At 40.6% G+C, this 18352-nt stretch overlaps 3 protein-coding genes across 4 annotated transcripts; 2 read left to right on the top strand and 1 right to left on the bottom strand.

Annotated features, from left to right (window-relative positions):
- Positions 1–16: 16 nt before the first annotated feature.
- On the bottom strand, positions 17–2095 carry bphl (biphenyl hydrolase like). The gene is made up of 7 exons (XM_079574631.1): positions 1909–2095; positions 1361–1468; positions 1105–1267; positions 882–1035; positions 678–809; positions 219–342; positions 17–148 (listed from the first exon to the last, which is right to left on the bottom strand). The coding sequence occupies exons 1-7, from the start codon at positions 1989–1991 to the stop codon at positions 58–60; spliced, it is 855 nt and encodes a 284-aa protein (XP_079430757.1). The 5' UTR covers positions 1992–2095; the 3' UTR covers positions 17–57.
- Positions 2096–6408: 4313 nt separating this feature from the next.
- On the top strand, positions 6409–13000 carry LOC306976634 (dual specificity protein phosphatase 22-B-like; the record flags this gene model as incomplete). The annotated part of the gene is made up of 7 exons (XM_079574629.1): positions 6409–6429; positions 6511–6544; positions 8000–8082; positions 9363–9412; positions 10841–10915; positions 10993–11164; positions 12863–13000. 7 exons carry the CDS (start codon positions 6409–6411, stop codon positions 12998–13000), a joined length of 573 nt encoding a protein of 190 aa, XP_079430755.1.
- A 1111-nt stretch (positions 13001–14111) lies between these two features.
- On the top strand, positions 14112–18158 carry LOC306976627 (interferon regulatory factor 4-like). 2 transcript variants are annotated; one of them, XM_079574622.1, is made up of 8 exons: positions 14112–14323; positions 14492–14678; positions 14951–15027; positions 15442–15580; positions 15659–15757; positions 16402–16776; positions 17049–17161; positions 17552–18158. In XM_079574622.1, the coding sequence occupies exons 1-8, from the start codon at positions 14126–14128 to the stop codon at positions 17714–17716; spliced, it is 1353 nt and encodes a 450-aa protein (XP_079430748.1). In that variant the 5' UTR covers positions 14112–14125; the 3' UTR covers positions 17717–18158. The 2 variants fall into 2 exon arrangements, with proteins under 2 accessions (XP_079430748.1, XP_079430747.1); XM_079574621.1 differs by having other exon boundaries at positions 14930–15027.
- The last annotated feature ends 194 nt before the right edge of the window (positions 18159–18352 follow it).

Raw genomic sequence — 18352 nt, 5'->3', positions numbered from 1 at the left:
CAGAAGCTGCAGCTTGGTTGTTTTACAAAGCGTTTTATTTATTAGATATTTGATAAATCAGTCTTCAAGAAAGTCTTCCACCAATTTGTTAAATTCAGCTGCATATCTCAGGTGAAGATTGTGCTTTCCCTCTGGCATCAGATGCAACCTGGATTTTCAGAGAAGTACAGACAATAATCCACATTTCTGCAACAAATGTGATTCCTCTTTTGTCTTACCTGGATCCTTTGATGTGTTCATGAAGATACTGAGGATGAATGCCCGGCACCATGGGGTCTTTCTCTCCATGGATAATAAGTGTTGGGCTAGTAATTAAAGGCAGAAGATCCATACAGATATTTCCTAAAAGAAGGCAAAGCTTATTTCAGATACATTTATTGATCTTTACACTAAATAATGATACCATATTTTGTAAAAGACATTTACAAAACACTCAGGCAGTTTTGCCCATTGTTAAAAATCAGCAAACTCGCAGTGCACAGTAGAAAACAAGAGCAATGACACATACTTTATGCTTTGTACATGGTTGTTCATGTATATATGTATATGTATATTGTTGTGATTACAGCTAAATCTCTTGTGAATACTGCCATTAAATCAAGGGCTTTCCTGTTGGTGACAACTTTCAATAAAAGATATTAGCAGATGAAATGTTATTGTGCAGTTTATCTCCCAACCTTCAGGTCTTTTTCCAAACTCTGATATTCCAACCACCCAGGCTTCCCAGGTTTTGGCAAAAACCTCTGCTCCATACACTTGCTCCATGGGCTGCCTCATTCTAGCACTCCACTTGGAGATGTCTCTGACGGCTGCAGAAAATCAGTCACAGAGTCAGGCGAGGATACATTGTCGGTTTGTGAGGAACTCATGCATCTTCTTGCCATTGTAGAGTTCCATATCTTGCTTCGACACAAATGAATTGGCTCCCCAAACAACCAATCTGTGGATCAAGTTGGGATTTGTGGCAGCTGCAATCATTGCAGTTATTCCTCCATCACTCCAGCCCAACAGGGAGAATTGACTAAAGCCTAAAGTCTATACAACACATAAAGAAACATCTTGTAATTATATGAGTATTTATTACAATGTTGTAAGAACACAAACCTTCATCAGATCCACTGCGTCTTTTGCATCCCTGTGGAAGAAATCAGCTGGAAAGTCTCTGTTAGGAGGTCTGGATTGTCCATAGCCTCGGGGATCCCATCCCACAACTGTGAAGCGCTCCTTATTTAAAAGCTTTATCTGTGGTCCAAAGTCAGTCCGAGAACTACCTGTAGTGAGACATTTGGTGGCACAACATCAATGAGCTGACCCCTGACCTCTCCATAAAGACACAAAGTAGCCAGTGATTTTCTGTTACTTGCCAAGTGCTCCTGGAAGCAGAAGCAGAGCATGTTTTCCTTTGCCTGTCTGCTCATAGTACAGATCCACACCATTGACAAGCTTTTTGCCACAGGTCACTGCAGAGCTATGAAAAAGACAGATATTTGAGCAGACAGAATGGAACAGGAAAGACTAAAAACATGTATCAAATGAGATTTGTATGTGTGTGAATTTTGGTAGGCTATTTGGTAATTGTATTGTAACTGTATTGACATGGCATTTTAGATCATTATGCAAAAATGATCAATGTCGACCTCTCGGCTAAATACTACTGAATCTGCTATAGTTGCAACCATAGACCGTAAAATTAAGAAATGAATTGACAGTCCATGGAGGCAGCACGTTACGGACATACTTCGCCATCTAGTGGGCGATATGAGTAGTGTCTAAATATACAACTTTGGGCGACGTTTTATATGCTACACATTCTCCGCCTTCAGCATTCGTTATCATTTTTTGAGGACATTACCAAGGGGTAAAAAGCTCAATGCATTTGAACACATTTGCACCAAATCTTAACTTTACCAGAAGTTCTGTTTCGCAGCCATGGTTTTCCTGATTTGAGGCTTGCACAAGATAATGCGTCTTCGGAGCGAAACCAAGGCCATTCTTCAAAAGCTGCAGAGTCACGGACCTCCAGCGGTTTAAAGATTCACAGATCAAATTAAATACGAACTTCTCCGCATGTTCATTGGATCAGGAAGAGGCACCAGTTACTTTGGTCTGGATACGTCGACAATTATTGACAAGGATTTAAAGTGAAAGTGCAACAGAAAAGCTGGCTTTACTTTCTCATGCAACATATTTAAAATCACAATGTATCACTAATTCGGCCTATTTTAATTGTCCTGCTGTGTGAATCTTCCTTACTCCTTTAAAATGGAATAGGCTCTACAATACTATGTATTTACTACTTATTATAGCCTGCATTCCCTTCTGAATTATAGTTGTTGTTTTTTTGGTTGTTGTTTTTTTGTTTAGTTTGTTAATTAAGCTACTTCTACCACTATTAGTTTTTACACACAGTTTAACACAATGCTGTGATCAGTTTGTCTGCTTTGGCATTAGTGTTACATTTTTATTTATTTTTTTCCCCAGTGAAGAGGGATTAATCTCTCCCCTCATATATATGGTGCATTTGGCACTTGACAGATGAGACAAAAGTTTCACCAAAACACAATCTGCAAAATTGTATTATTAATATACAGGAACAGGGCACCGTTTTTTTCATACGGAGATATGTTTTTACCTGAGCTCAGACGAGTTGATACGTACCTGTCTGGTCTTTGTACGAGCCCCTGGAAGAGCTTGTTCGCTTGAAACTTCACCCCGTTTGGAGCCATAGGAATATGCTGGGAGAGGCCAAATGCTAACAACATCTTTGGTTGTTTTGCGTGACTGAGGGCACTCACAAAGACCAGACAGGTACGTATCAACTCGTCTAAGCTCAGGTAAGACCATATCTCAGTATGTAAAAATGGTGGCCTGTTCCTTTAAGGGTTACCAGATGTCCCAGTTTACCAAGGATAGTCCCAGTTTTGAGCCCTCTGTCCCATGTCCCCGAAGATTTTCCACAAACCATTGATTTGTCCCAGTTTTCCACAACCTCTGTCCCAGATGTCCCCGTTTTCTCCAGTGCCACTCAAAAGCTAGTTGGGGGAACGCAAAATCACACACAAAGAGAGACACAGAGTCAGGCGAGGACCAGGACATATTGTAAGTTTGTGAGGAACTCTTGCATCTTCTTGCCATTGAATATTTCCATATCCTGCTCTGACACAAATGCATTGGCTCCCCAAACAACCAATCTGTGGATCACATTGGGGTTTGTGGCAGCTGCAATTATTGCAGTTATTCCTCCCTCACACCAGCCCAAAAGGGAACATTTAGTAAAGCCTAAAGTCTATACAACACACAAAGAAACAGTTTGTAATTATATGAGAAGTATTTATTACGATGTTGTAAGGACACAAACCTTCATCAGATCCACTGCGTCTTTTGCATCCCTGTGGAAGAAATCAGCTGGAAAGTCTCTGTTAGGAGGTCTGGATTGTCCATAGCCTCGGGGATCCCATCCCACCACTGTGAAGCGCTCCTTATTTAAAAGCTTTATCTGTGGTCCAAAGTCAGTCCGAGAACTACCTGTAGCGAGACATTTGGGGGCATCAATGAGCTGACCCCTGACCCCTCCATAAAGACACAAAGTAGCCAGTGATTTTCTGTTACTTGCCAAGTGCTCCAGGAAGCAGAAGCAGAACATGTTTTCCTTTGCCTGTCTGCTCATAGTACAGATCCACACCATTGACAAGCTTTTTGCCACAGGTCACTGCAGAGCTATGAAAAACACAGATATTTGAGCAGACCAAATGGACCAGGAAAGACAACAAATAACAGGTATTATAGCCTATAATTAGATTTGTGTGTGCGGAATTTTGTTATTGGTTGTAATTTTTTATTTCTTATTCTAGAGAAAATATCTTCGATTGTATTGACAGCATTTTAGACCACGCATCAATGTCGATCTCTCGGTTAACTCATTGAGTTTGCTATAGGCCTCGTATTAGTCACGTTTGCAGACATATTATGCCATCTAGTGAGTGATATGGGTACTGCCTTAAAAACGACGAAATATTATAGGCAACCAGAAATTGTAATAGTATTCTATATTAGTAGTTACAGTTTTAAAAATGTCATGTGCTTGTATTACATTGGCCATTACTGTTTCAAATATGTAGCTAAATTATACTATTTTTCTTTCAGTATAAACTGAAAATAGTAATAATGCCACTGAGCAAAAGTGCAGTCAAACATTTCCCCCACTCTCATGTTCTGTTTTGACGATGTGAACTATACAGATGATACAGAAGCATCAGCTGGATTTGGTGCATTATATATTTCGGGCGTGTTGGGCATTTGTTTGTTTGTTTGCACATCAATACAAACCATTTAAATGCTCTTGAAACTTGAGTTACTTGAATTGTAGTGACTAATACATCACCGTATATCGTTTAAGTATTATATTCCTCACCTACTGAAAAAAGTATTATATTTCTGTAACTTGTTACTTTTGTAATTCGTTGTCCCTACACTTATCATATTTTGAGGACATTACCAAGGGGTATAAAGCTCAATGCATTTGAACAGATTTGCACCAAATCTTAACTTCACCAGAAGTTTTGGGTTGCAGCCATGGTTTCCCTGATCTTCGGTCTTAGGAGCGAAACCAACACCATTCTTCAAAAGCTGCAGACTCACGGACTTCCAGCGGTTTAAAGATTCACCGATCAAATTAAAATACATACTTATTTATTTATTGGACCAGAAAGCACCAGTTACTTGGTCTGGCTACGTCGACAATTATTGACAACAATTTAAAGTGAAAGTGCAACAGAAATCTGGTTTATTGAAGTGGACTAAGTTACACTAGCCTGGCAAAAGCCAGACTGACTTTATTTATGTATTTATAAATACATATAAAGACATGTATCCCCATGTATCTCTTAACATGGAGGATCAGTCTGGCTTGTGCCAGGCTAAAGTTACACATGGTAGGCAGTTTATTATAGCCTACATTCTCTTCTGAATCACAGTTTTTTGTTCATTAAGCTACATATACCATCACAGAATTGTAGTACTCAAGAATGCAACAACAACAGTACAACTCTAGTCCAGTGGCATCATACAGTTAACTTCATTTGTGTTCTTGCCAGAGCTTGACACAATGCTGTGATCAGTTTGTCTGCTGTGACATTAGTGTAGCATTTTCATTTATTTCCCCCAGTGTGGTGCATTTGGCACTTGACAAATGAGACAAAGGTTTCACCAAAACATAATCTGATGATACTATTAATAGGCTATATTATACGCTTGTCGACTCCGAGGAAGTAGAATTGTCATGGCTGTTGTCGAGCAGTCATTCTTTACCAAAGAGCTGTGCAGATCTTACGCTTCACATGTCACTCACTAAAGCTTCAAGAAATGCAAGTATTGTTTTCCTTCATTGCCAATTCACTAGTGGAAAAACTATAAATAATCGGCTGCTTACCGCCATCACACTGTGTCAAGATTAGAAAACATGATAAAACCTGCCAACTTTATCATTGCTCACCTTTGCTGATCAGAAAAGCCCAGACGCCGGAGAAAGAAACCAGCCTATTGATGCGTCACACTTTGTCACTGTCTCTGACCCACACACTGGATGTGAGAATCAATACCTCCACTGTGTCACCTGTCAGTGAGAGTGAGTCGCTCCACAAGCCAACCACATAAAGAAAACACAATTTGCTAAATGTTCACTTTTTCCTATACGCCAGAATTATGCACGAACCAACTTCAAAACAGCCGGTAGGGGACAGCTCCACATCTCTTTGACATCTCTTTTCATTGTAAACCCAGTTGTTTTGACAGTTGTTTACAGCACCATGACAGTATTGCTCCCTGAATGTAGTGCTTCTAAACGATAAACCTGTGAAGAATTGTGTTTGAAATGAAGATTTACATTGCATTCTCTCTTTCATAGCTGTCATTGCTTTTATCTTGGTAACGGGTGACAGTAGATCTATCTCCTTCCCTTCTAATATACATAATACTTGAATTAGAAAATACTGATACTTAAATACTGGCTCTTTCCCCATCTGAGAGTATGACATCATCTCAGTCTGACCACAACCAGCCCAGCCTTGTATGGATATCCTCTCTCCGCCGGCGTCAGTGATAGCCTGACTTTGACCCACAGTTGGATGACATTGCAGCGCCCCTTGGCCTTCTCCCATCTTTGTCTGTTTTGGTATGTGCTCATCCACATCACATGACCACAGCCGGGGGGCCTAAATATAAACAACCGTTCCTCTGCTAAGGTCACTTTACGTCATTCAATATTCCTCCCTCTGAGCGAGAGCTTTACAATATCTTTGCCATGACTTCGGGGGCAGTCGAGCTGGAGACTTAGCAGTGGTTTTGCAGTAGAGGTGTAATAGCAGGATTACTTTTTTGAAGATCAAAACATTGCAGGAATAGTATTGAAAAATGGGGAATGGCATCAACAAGGTAAAGTACTGATAATTTGTATTTGAAAATCAGAAAATGTTTTTTGTTTAAATTTGTTTTCTGCTGTCTGTTTTGACTTAGGTCCTTTCTGGTCTTTATCTTGGAAATATTAAAGGTACGCGGCCCTCTCATTTTAGTGAATTTTGATTGATAGTTTTTAGGCTGTGTTTCAGTTCCTTATGAAAATATGAATTGTGGTGCAATGCTACATTGGGTTTGGTTTCTATAGAAGAGAATCACAGAAACAAACACAAATTTAGGGTAAAAGTTAATTTTGTGGTAAATTTGTTGCTGTGTGGGTTAATATGGAAGAGGAAACAGAGCTGATGCAGGTTCATGTGTGGGGGAATGTCCCGTTGCAGTGCGGGGGCGTCCCTCCCTCAATTCAGCATCTTCACTGTAAAAACCACAATCAATTTTCATCAACTGTAGTGCATGAAAAGATTATGTATTTGTCCTGCAGCACTATTTGTACTGTCTATAGCTCTTATGAATGGCCGTATTTCTGAAATGTTTTGTTTTACTTTTACAAATGTTGGAAGATAGTTTTGCAATAATTATTGAAACTAAGATTGAGCTCCCAGTGCTCAACATGTCAATGTAAGAACATGTCTTTAGAGGGCTCGAGCACAGGTAGACACACAAAGACCTCATGGGGATGGGGACATTTTTCTGAACAACAAGAACACAGTAGGTCTTTGTGATTTTCTACTTACAATCATTCAAATTGTATCCACTTGACAATACTGCGTTTGTATTTGACTCATATTAACAAAAGGGTTGCAAATTGTCACGAATATGTTTGGAGAAGAAAAACACAAAGAGCTTCACCTTTGAAGAGTGCATGAAATTCACAACACCTGTAAATCTCATCATACCTCAACACTCGTCTTCTATATCACACAGCTCATAAATTCACCCTTGCATAACTCATTTAAACCCAAGAAACCAACTCATCATCTAAAAGGCAATACAGTACAGGTTCAGTTTTATATAAATAATTGATTATTGGCAGTATAGATAAAGGTGTAAGATACGAATGCACCTAATGAATACTGTGCAATAGTATTGGGTAATTCTGCTTGTGTTTAAGGGACTGTGCCAGTTTGTGAACTGACACCTCATAAAAAATATATTGACACTCAACACTTTTAGACCTGTGTCATTTAGTGACTGCAGTTATGTAACGTCTAATGCTGACAGATTAATCTGTCCATATCAAATGTTAGAAAGCATGTGTTGCCATTGTGTGAAATCACTGCAAAGGCATGTTAGCCTCCAGAATTGTAAGAGCATGAAAAAAGCAACTCAGGACACATCTGTCCACTGTAGAAAACATTTGGCTTCCTTTCAAAGAACAAAATTTGATTAAAAGAATTACTGTTGCTTGCTTTTGGGACAAGCTGTTGGACTGTTATAGTATCATTGGTTTTCCGGTGTTTCTTTCAGTTCAAAACCAGAGCAACAGCTTTGAGCCTTTGGGCCCAAATTTGCTTGGGAAATGGTTGGGGAGGAAGAAACACTTTGAATGTTAATTTTTCAGATCATTTTAATTTTTCATCTTGTGTAGATGCACAGGACAAGGAGCTACTAAAGGCTCACAACATCACCCACATCCTATCCATCCATGACAACGCTGCACCCGTCCTGGAGGTGAGCAGCCTTTGTTACATGCACTACAGACTTAAGTAAATAAAACAACAGTTCACGTTCACAATAAATAAAATATATATATATATATATATATATATATATATATATATATATATATATATATATATGTTTTAAACACTGTTTGTCCTGTCTTGAAATAAATAAAAATAGTAATTTGTTAATTTCATTACTTGTCTTTGCACCATTTCCCATTTCTTTACCATATTGAGCCACTTTTGCTCATGAGAAATAGTTTACGTTATATTTCTCTTGTTGAAAATGTTTTTCTGAATATAGATTTTTTTGTTTTTGATAAGGTTAACAGTTTGATACTGGTAGTATTTGGTGGTATTTGTTCAGTGCAGTTTAAACAGACTCATGCTAAGGATTTGTTTTGAAACTGCAGTAAGAACACATGTAGGTAAAAGGACCACTTTAGAGAGTCCTGGACTTGCAAAGTTGTAAACAAGGATTTTCAGGGTCCACTTTCACAACTTTCACATGTTGTTGATGAAAGTAACATGAAAAGAGTTCTGAGCTTTCTGTAGGCTTTCTCCCTTCATGTTTGTATGTTTCAATGCACTAGAATGGAATGGCAACTTCCATAACAGTATCACTACTTAAACTGGTCAACCACTAAATACTGACTTGTTTATTTTTTGGGTCAGACTAGCATTACTTTTTATTGGAGTGAAGCTTTCTTTTAAAATACACAAAATCATGACTCATGACTTTTAACCAGACCAACAGATGTGTTTCTATTTTGCATAACTAACTCACTGATTGATTTCTTGGAAGACTGTTGTAATCACAGTCACACAACCCTCCGCTCGGATGCACATGCGGTAATTGAACATGATGCAATCAATTCATCTTTAAAACACACGTATTGAAACTGTATTTCAAAAACTGCTGATAAAACTGAATTATTATTATTAGCCATAAAAAAAAGACGAGTCATTGTTGTGATTATCAACAGTAATCAGTTGTCTTCTGCTGCATCAGTGGTTAGTAAATGCTGACCTTTATTGAGCACATCCAGAGCTGTCCCAGAGGAGAGGGCTCAGGGGTTTTTGTGGTGGTGCAGTCATTTCAGGACAAGGTGGTTTCGTCCATGGGGCCCTTATGTGAGTCAGCTGGCAGGTGCACCCTGTACATTATATGATGAACTGGGCACAAAGAGAGGGTTTCCGGGGCCGGCCAAATCCTGTACATTCACTTGTATAAACAGGACACTTGTTTTGTGAGTTTAATCTAAGTTACGTTATCTTTCCTTTTAGGACATCGCATACCTTTGTATATCTGCATCGGATCACTCCAAGCAAAACTTGTGAGTAAAATGCTGCCCTTCTAGGTATGCATTTATTTGTTTTACCCTGCAGTTGCAGTCCTAATCCACTCTTCTGTTAGAAAATCATTACACCTATATTAACTATTCCAGCACGTCTACTGCCCTTTAACACCAACAATTTCATTTTTATATTACAAATCTATTTAGTCATATCAAGTCCTCCACATGATAGAGTGGAAGTATAGTGCAGTTTAACAGGGCTGGTCAGAGGAGTCAGCACAGTGGGTGACACTTCAGTCACACTTAGCTCTCACAAAAGGAGGAGAGAGTTTTCACATGGAGTTCAATTATTTTAGGAGAGACCTGTTTTTAGCAGGGGTTTTTTGCAGCCCACTTTTACTTTGTACAAAAATAGAATAGTATCAGCAGATGCTGGAAGGCATTCCCTAAGAACCAAGGGCCTAGTAAGAGAGAGGGAATGCCCAAACATCCACTTATAGAGAGACTATGAGACAAGTTCTGTTGTATTTGTGGTACAGGCGCTCAAGAGGCCCTGAATTTCTGCATCACAACCACAAAGATTCATAAGATAAGATATGAATTTTATAAGCCTTTATTGATCTCACAATGGAGAAATTCACTTGTTACATCAGCTCTCAAGAAACACTCAGGGTGTGTAAATAAACAGGAAATGTGCAAACAGTTATATAGTAAATAGAGGTATCTTATATACAGTAAGTAAAAAAAACCTTAAAGGGCCTATACCAGATTTTTTCATTACAAACAATGAAAGAGGAAACCACTATATACAAAGTCATCCCTAATCTTCCAAACATATTTGTAGCATCCCAATTCTTCACAGGGACATGTTTATAGGCACATTTCACAACGTGCCAGGTCACTTTTCAGGGTCACTTTCACAAGAATGCTACAAAACTAGCCTCCAAGTTCATGAAACTGATACAAATGCTTTATAATTAGATCTACAGTGTTTTTCCCACAAATGTCTGAGTTTACAATATACTTAAGGAAGACAAAACGAATTTCATTCCACAACTAAAAAAAATCTGGTATATCTCCTTTAAAGATCATAAAAATCAAATTAGAACAGACTATAAAAGTATTGGCAATGCAAAGTTTACAGTCATAGCACAGGTGGATGACAAAATGACTCTGATGCAGAGATTATTGCATGTAGTTTTGCAAAGAGGTTGTTGCGCATGAGTTACTTTACAGTAGTGTTGTACAGTCTGACAGCAGTGGGGAGGAAGGCCTTGTGGTAGCACTCCTTCTTGCACAGAGGGTGCCTCAGTCTGCCACTGAAAGTGCTGCTCACCACCTCCACAGAGTCCAGGGGGCAACCCAGGACAGAGCTGCCTCTCCTGACATACACCCACTAACGCTGACATCCTTACTGAAAAAAATAGATTAAGAAATAAATCCAAGTCTTCTGTATTCCTTCTCCAGGACCCAGCACTTCAAAGACAGCATTATGTTTATCCACGAGTCCAGAATGAAAGGAGAAGGCTGCCTTGTTCACTGGTACAGAGACATCTATGTAATGCATGTAAATAAACCCAATAAACTGATAATGATGTGACGACTGTTTGTTCTGGCAGTGTGGCCGGGGTGTCCCGCAGCGTGACCCTGGTGGTGGCCTACATCATGACGGTGACGGGCCGGGGCTGGGTGGAGAGTTTGGCTGCAGTTCGAGCAGCCAGACCATGTGCTGGACCCAACCTGGGCTTCCTCAGGCAGCTGGAGGAGTTTGAGAACACAGAACTGGCCCAAGTGAGTGTGCACTGAAAGCTTTATCAGGGTCATTTACCAAGGCAGGTGCTAAATAGTGAGTGTATGATGGAAAATAGCATAGCTATTTGTGGGCATGATGCACCTGATTTACCAGTTGAAATGGCATGTGTTATAGTTTCAAGGCCGCACATCTGATATGTAAATGAGAGAATGTTGCGTGAGAAAGAAATATGACTTACTCTGCTGTTGATCCAATTTTGTATGTGCTTCTCATTTTACTCAGAAGCAAACACTGGGTAAATGTGTCTGGATTGTGGATCTAATTGTGGCCATGACACCTTCATTTGCTCTGCCCGATCCCGTCCAGTCTCGAAGTTAAGCAGAGTAGGACCTGATTGTTACTCGGATGGAACACCAGGAAGCCTGGGTGAATGTGCTGTGTGAGTGAGTGGTTGGTGGTCGGAGGGGCTGATGGCGCATATTGGCAGCATCACTTCTGTCAGTCTACCCCAGGGCAGCTGTGGCTACAGTCTGGAAAAGCACTATTTAAGACTAATACATTATTATTATTATTATTATTATTATTATTATTATTATTATTATTATTATTATTATTATTATTATTATTATTATTATTATTATTATTATTATTATTATTATTATTGAATATTATTGATTATGATTGATTATGATTATTGATTATGATTATTGATAATTATTACTAAAATATGTATCTGAATACAAGACAAGCTTTTAAGGAGTGTGCAAGACCATGCATCTTTTAAGTGAAAACTAATAGCGTAGTGATTGATTTTTACAATTTCTTTTTTTTTTTAATCTCATTTACTGCATGTAGCCTATGTATTTGTTTATGTATTTATTTTGGCCATTCTGTATTTAAGGCAAACTCACTCAGCCATAAAGGTAACACAGTTATAGGTTGGTGTCATTCATTTCTGATGGAGTGGCATTTAGTTTTCGCTGAATTAATAGACTACCAGCATTATATTGGGCGACACCCGAGGTGCACTGGTTAGTGCTTGTGCCTATAGCAAGAAGGTCCCGGGTTTCATCCGGGACCAGATGAGGCCTTTCTGTGTGGAGTTTGCATGTTCTCCCCATGTCTCCATAGGTTTCCTCCGAGTACTCCAGTTTCCCCTACATCATGGGCAATAGGTCCCCCTCTGGGGCCAGGACACCCCTGCTGGAAATGAGATTCTTAATCTGAGAGGGACTTTATTGGTTAAATAAAAATATATTCCTATTGCATTTCATTATTATTTGTTAGTAAACTGCAAATTTGTCATTTTAATCTTGTGGTTAAAAACCCTTTCATTTGACAACAACTTTGCCTGTGTAATTGAATAATATCACGTTTTTAATACCATAGCTGAGAAAAAAAAGAAGTTTATCTGTGCTGACACGGGAAATACTATACTAAACTTATACTAAGCTTAATACCAGTTAATGTTTCATAGGCCCAGTAAACACTGAGATATTAGGAAAGGATAGGATAGGTCTTTATTGTCATTGCAAAATTAATCACAACAAACTTCACTTTGAGAGCACTCCCTTGCATAACAGCATGGAATACATGCTGAAATAATGAATGAGTCATAAGCAGGTCAAAATAGATGAAACATGACAACAAAAGTCTGGTTCTACAGTAGAATTCTAGCCTGTCCATCGCCTTAATAATAAAAAGGATCTAATGTTTGTTATTTCTCTCCCTTACAGTATCGTGACTGGTGGATGGACCGTTATCGGGAGAACTTCTTCAATGATGAGGAGGACGTTGCTGCACTTTTGATGAAAAAAAAATCCTGCAATAGCGAAGCCGTGATGACCAACATAGGACCACGTTTAGCCACTTGAGTTGATGCTCTTTGGATTACTTTGGGAGAGCATAGTCTTCCTGGACCATTCTAATCTGCAGCTGTCTAAACCTATTTTGACCCTGTTTGAGTCAAAATGGAGTTAAAAATCCCAGTGGTGTCATGAGACGTTATGATTTAGTCATGTGGATGGGGATTTTTTTTAAACATTTTTAAGTGAGTTCCCATCGAATGCCTTGTCCTTGACACTAACTGACAAAACAGCATGCAAGGCCAGTCAAGCATAGCACCATGCAGATATAGCGTGCTGTGAGACCACACGAGGCAGCATTCATCCATGCAGTGAGACATGCTGTTTATGTCTGTTGAAATGCTAGTTGTGAACCACTGTATTGGCTTTGTCTAATGAATTTAATTTATTATTATTTTATATCACTTTGACACAATATGGACTTTTTTTTTTTCTTAAATAAAAGTTTATCTAAAGACTGTGGACATCAGTTAATTACGCTGTATCACATACTGAGACGAGAGTGCTTTGTTGCACATAAAAAAGAATCAAATCCCAACTCAAAAGGTGACGCTTTTGTCTGAGAGACATTAGAAGAAGTCAGTCAAAGTCATGTCATATTTCTTTGTCTTTTGGAAAGAGATCATTGAGCTTTGGTACAAACAGTAGATTGCCATAAATCCCTTTTGTGTTGATTCATTGTCCTGCACCTGTTGCCATTATTAGTCTGGATATTTGTATTTATTTATTTATTTATTTATTGAGGGGAAAAAATGGCCTGGATATAAAAAGACATTTAAAAGAGCTTGCTGCATCACAGAGGCTGTCGGGGTTTTGGCCATTTCCCTTTTCATCGTTTATGCTCTCCGGCACTTTTCGTAATCATTCCATTTCAAAGAAAGTCTGCATGCGCCGTTCCCACGTGTGACAGTGTGTGTGACAGTGCACTGGGCAGGTTTTCCCCGGCGTTTCATTTAAGTGCGCACGCAGATAAGCTTCTGCGGAGCGCGCGCGGCAGCAGGTGCGCCCCCCTCAGCATCTCCGTGAGCGTGACCCCGCCCCGGCTCCATTTAAGCATAAGTCTCATCACCATCATCAACACTGACTGTGAACGTGAGCACATTTACACACGCGACACGCGGGCCTGAGCTGAACATGAACTCTGATGTGGAGTACGGGTGCTCGGGCAGCAGCGGGAACGGGAAGCTGCGCCAGTGGCTCATCGAACAGGTGGACAGTGGCAAGTACCCGGGCCTCGTGTGGGAGAACGACGACAAAAGCATCTTCAGGATCCCGTGGAAGCATGCGGGCAAACAGGACTACAACAGGGACGAGGATGCCGCGCTTTTTAAAGTAAGGAAGCCACGGAGAATCTCATGTGCAGCCGATCTGAAACTAAAGGGAAAGTTCTGTGTGTTTAATAACTCCATGACGCCTTCTGTTGGTTCTCAAAGCGGTGTAAGCCTACAGGCCTGGTGAAGTGAGCCTAAAACACGTCTTGTATCGCTTGTGTACCCGCAGGCCTGGGCTCTGTTCAAAGGGAAGTTCCGCGAGGGCATCGATAAACCGGACCCCCCGACCTGGAAGACGCGTCTGCGCTGCGCGCTCAACAAAAGCAATGACTTCGAGGAGCTGGTGGAGCGCAGCCAACTGGACATCTCAGATCCCTACAAAGTGTACCGCATCATACCGGAGGGGGCTAAGAAAAGTAAGGTTTGGGATGTGCGCGCGGCTTGGCTATGATTTACTTGATGATGATTCAATTGTTAGCCCTACTTATCATGACAGGTGCTTATGTGCATGTCAATGATGCTCGAAGGAAAAAACTTGCTAAATAAATAGCAACACAAGTGATTAATAGTGTACTTTTCAATCTTGACAAATGTTTCAATGAATAAATAGCTTTCGTGCTACACTGTAAATCAATCTCTCACTGCAGCCTTTACTTTTGTTCATTAGATCTCTGCCATATTCTGACAGGGCCCAGAGCAGAGGACAGTCCGCTGAGTCCCATGCTGTATCCCGTGCAGTCACCATACCCCGGCCTGCAGGCTCCGGTAATTTTCACACTCACATAAATGAATGTACACAGACAACACTGGGCACAGGAGCACTGACAAATGATTTTACGGTCATTGCACGAAAGCCAATGACGGGGGAATGATTCCTCTAAAAGATCATTCAGATCATATGCACAGAAGAAGGAATAAAAAATATCCACGTCTTTTTTACTTGCTTTTTACTGCAGTTTATTTATTTTTCCGTTGATGTTTTATGGATTGATTTGATCGGCTTTCTTGTAATGTTGCGCAACTGTGAAGCACTTTGAATTGTGTGTGGATTGTGCTCTGCAAATGAACTTACCTTGCCTTGCCTGTACATTCAATAATATCAATCAAACAACAATAGACTTCAGATCAGGTTTTTTTTTATCTGAACTTAAATTAAGAGGTGGGTATCTGTCTGTGCAGGTGCAGTCATACATCCCTCCCCCAGACAGTGGATGGAGAGACTACTGTCGGGAGCAGTCCCTCCAGGAGCTGTCCTATGCCCAGTGTCCCTGTCCTCCGCACAGCTTGCCCTGGACAGCTGCCCCTCCCATGGAGAACGGTACAGACAGCAGCCTCATCACTGTGACCTGCTCAGATCTAATGTCTAATTCTCTTACATGCATTCCTCTGTGCGCAGGGTACCAAATACAAGCCTCAATCTTTTCATACGCTCCGTCTGAGGGTCAGCAATTACCCTTTGGCCTGGACACCATAAGACCAGCTGAGCATCTCACAGGTAACAATACTGGGAACTTATGCTTCAAGAAAAATGAAAAATCTCTACACATCACAGTTGGGTTTTTATTGAGTAAATGTATTTCTACCCCCATAGAGTATAGTATAAATGCAGCAAATGCACTGTTTGCGTCTAAATATAATGCATTTTTATTGATTGTTAACATGTAAGAATAGTCTAAACCAGTGTATTTCTATGGTGGTCCGCCCTGCTTACATGTCCTGCATATAAGTTGTGCATATGGCGCAGTCTGCATATAAATAAATAAAGAACAAAAGAACAATAAGGATATGTAGGATTCACTTACAAACGAGTTGAGTCTGTAGGTAACAGTCATCAACTCCACTCCCTTCTTTTACTGTTTAAAAATGGGAAAAATGCTCCCCAGTTTTAATGTTAACCAAGTTATCGACAATGTGGCTCAGTAGTTAGCACTCTTGCCTCATGGCTAAAAGTTTGGTTTATCCACCACTAAAACGTGTACAATAGGCCAGGATGAATGGGAGAGTCTTTGTGAGTGTGAGAGCTTGACAACGGCTGAAGTCCCATGTATGAACTCAATCATGCCTCCATAAACATTATATCTCTGGTGTATATGCATGAGAGTGTCAGATTGATAAATATCTCCTCTTTTCTCCACACAGATCCTCGTCTTCATGTTTGTGTGTTCTACCGGGATACACTGATCAGGGAGGTGACCACTACAAGTACAAAAGGCTGTCGCATCTCCCCGTGCAGTCCAGAGGAAAAACCTTTCCTGCCTCCAGGAGGTCCAGAGCTGGTGCAACTCCCTGTCCGGTGCCTGTCACCCCCCAGGTCAGAGGAGTGTTCTCCCAGCCCCCCTGCCAGCCTGGACCAAGGGCTGCTGCTGTGGATGGCCTCTGACGGACTGTATGCCCAGAGGCTGTGCCAGAGCAGGGTGTACTGGCAAGGAGGACAGTCCCCCTATGGAGACAAGCCCAACAAGCTGGAGCGGGAGGTCCCATGTCGACTGCTGCACACCCAGGAATACCTCTCAGGTGAGGCTGCACCAAATCTGGTCTCATACTGATATGTTGATGAAATACGTTCAGAAAAACACACAGCTGCTGTGAGACTTCAATCATGTCAAGTGTTAGTCACATGACCACACAGACGCTCAGATTCCACCCACTCCACCATGAGTTTAGCAGCTATTTGTATTTGCATAGAAAATGTTACAGGACTTTCCAATGAGTTCTGCCCCAAAGGTCACACCACTAAAGTAAGGTTCTTCTGAATTTGTCTGAACTCTTACCTTTGTGTCCTCCAGAGCTCCAGAGTCATGGGCTCCATGGGCGGTCCCTGCCTCGCTTCCAGGTGCTGATCAGTTTTGGTGACGAGTGTCTGGATCCACAGAAACAAAGAGGTTCTCTCACGGTTCAGGTGAGACCTACCTGTGCTTTTTATGTGCTTCCAACAAAACCCCACAAACACGGGATTTAGTCTTTTCAGAATCCAAAATAACCTTCGAGCAGATTGATAAAAATACATTGAAGAAGTGAAAGTTGGTCAACCACTACTTCTGTTTCCAAAGTTGAAATGCATGGCCCACTTTACTTTTTATCTTTGAACACAATGGTGAAGTTACTTATATATTAGCATTCATTTTCGGATTGTAGAATGTATTGATGAAATGCCCAAAGATTGAACATCATATACACATATTGGCACCGTCCATCATTCTACTACCATATCCCCTAATCCCTAACGCCACACATGTTATCTTAATGCACCTGACCTTACCATCAAACTAAGTGACTTTTGTCTGTCCAGGTGGAGCCGCTGTTATCCCGTCAGCTTTTCTACTACGCGCAGCAGACCAGTGGCCATTACTACCGCGGATACGACCACTCAGGAATCGCTGAGCACATACCCCTCCCAGAAGACTACCACAGACCCCTCGTGCACCACCACAGCAGCAGCAGCAGCAGCCTGTAGGACTGACCACTGCAGGCCCCAGAGAGAGACTGCTCAAAAAAACACTTCCATCATGAAGACGGAAGTGTAGGAATGTGTTTTGGAAGTATTGTTCGCGCTTCTGGCTTTATCAAGTCAAATCTGTATATTATCAAGAATGGAGACATAGTATTTCAAATTCAATGCCACTGATGCCTTTTGTGGTTCAACTTGAAGACAATGCCTTCCCTTGATGTCTTTTATTGTGTTGTTGTTGTTGTTGTTGACATGTACTGACCTTTTCTTCTTTTTTTACAAAACACTATATATATTTTTTTAAACAAAATTTAGTTTGATAATGCAATTGCCCGTGCCTGAATGAATGAAGTTTGACTCAGGGAAACATAAGCTTTGTAAAACAGTTTGCATCACACAAGAATGTATTTTCATATGTTGTATCTGAGAAATGTATTATAGTCGGACTGACAAAAACTGCTGTAAAGACAACCAGCAATAAAGGGCTGCAGTGTCAAACCCCCATGTGTGTGCCTTTGTATCTGTGACAACTGTAGAGGAAGTGTGGTTAGGTGCACGATCACAAGCAGCGATGACATCAGAAAGAGGAAAGACTGCGCTCGTCAAGTGAGGTCCTCCTTGCCTCTCTTGCGCACTTTTTTT

Source organism: Gobius niger (genome assembly GCF_951799975.1).
Source record: "Gobius niger genome assembly, chromosome: 17".
NCBI classification, from domain to species: Eukaryota; Metazoa; Chordata; class Actinopteri; order Gobiiformes; family Gobiidae; genus Gobius; species Gobius niger.
This window is presented reverse-complemented; position numbering and strand designations above follow the sequence as displayed.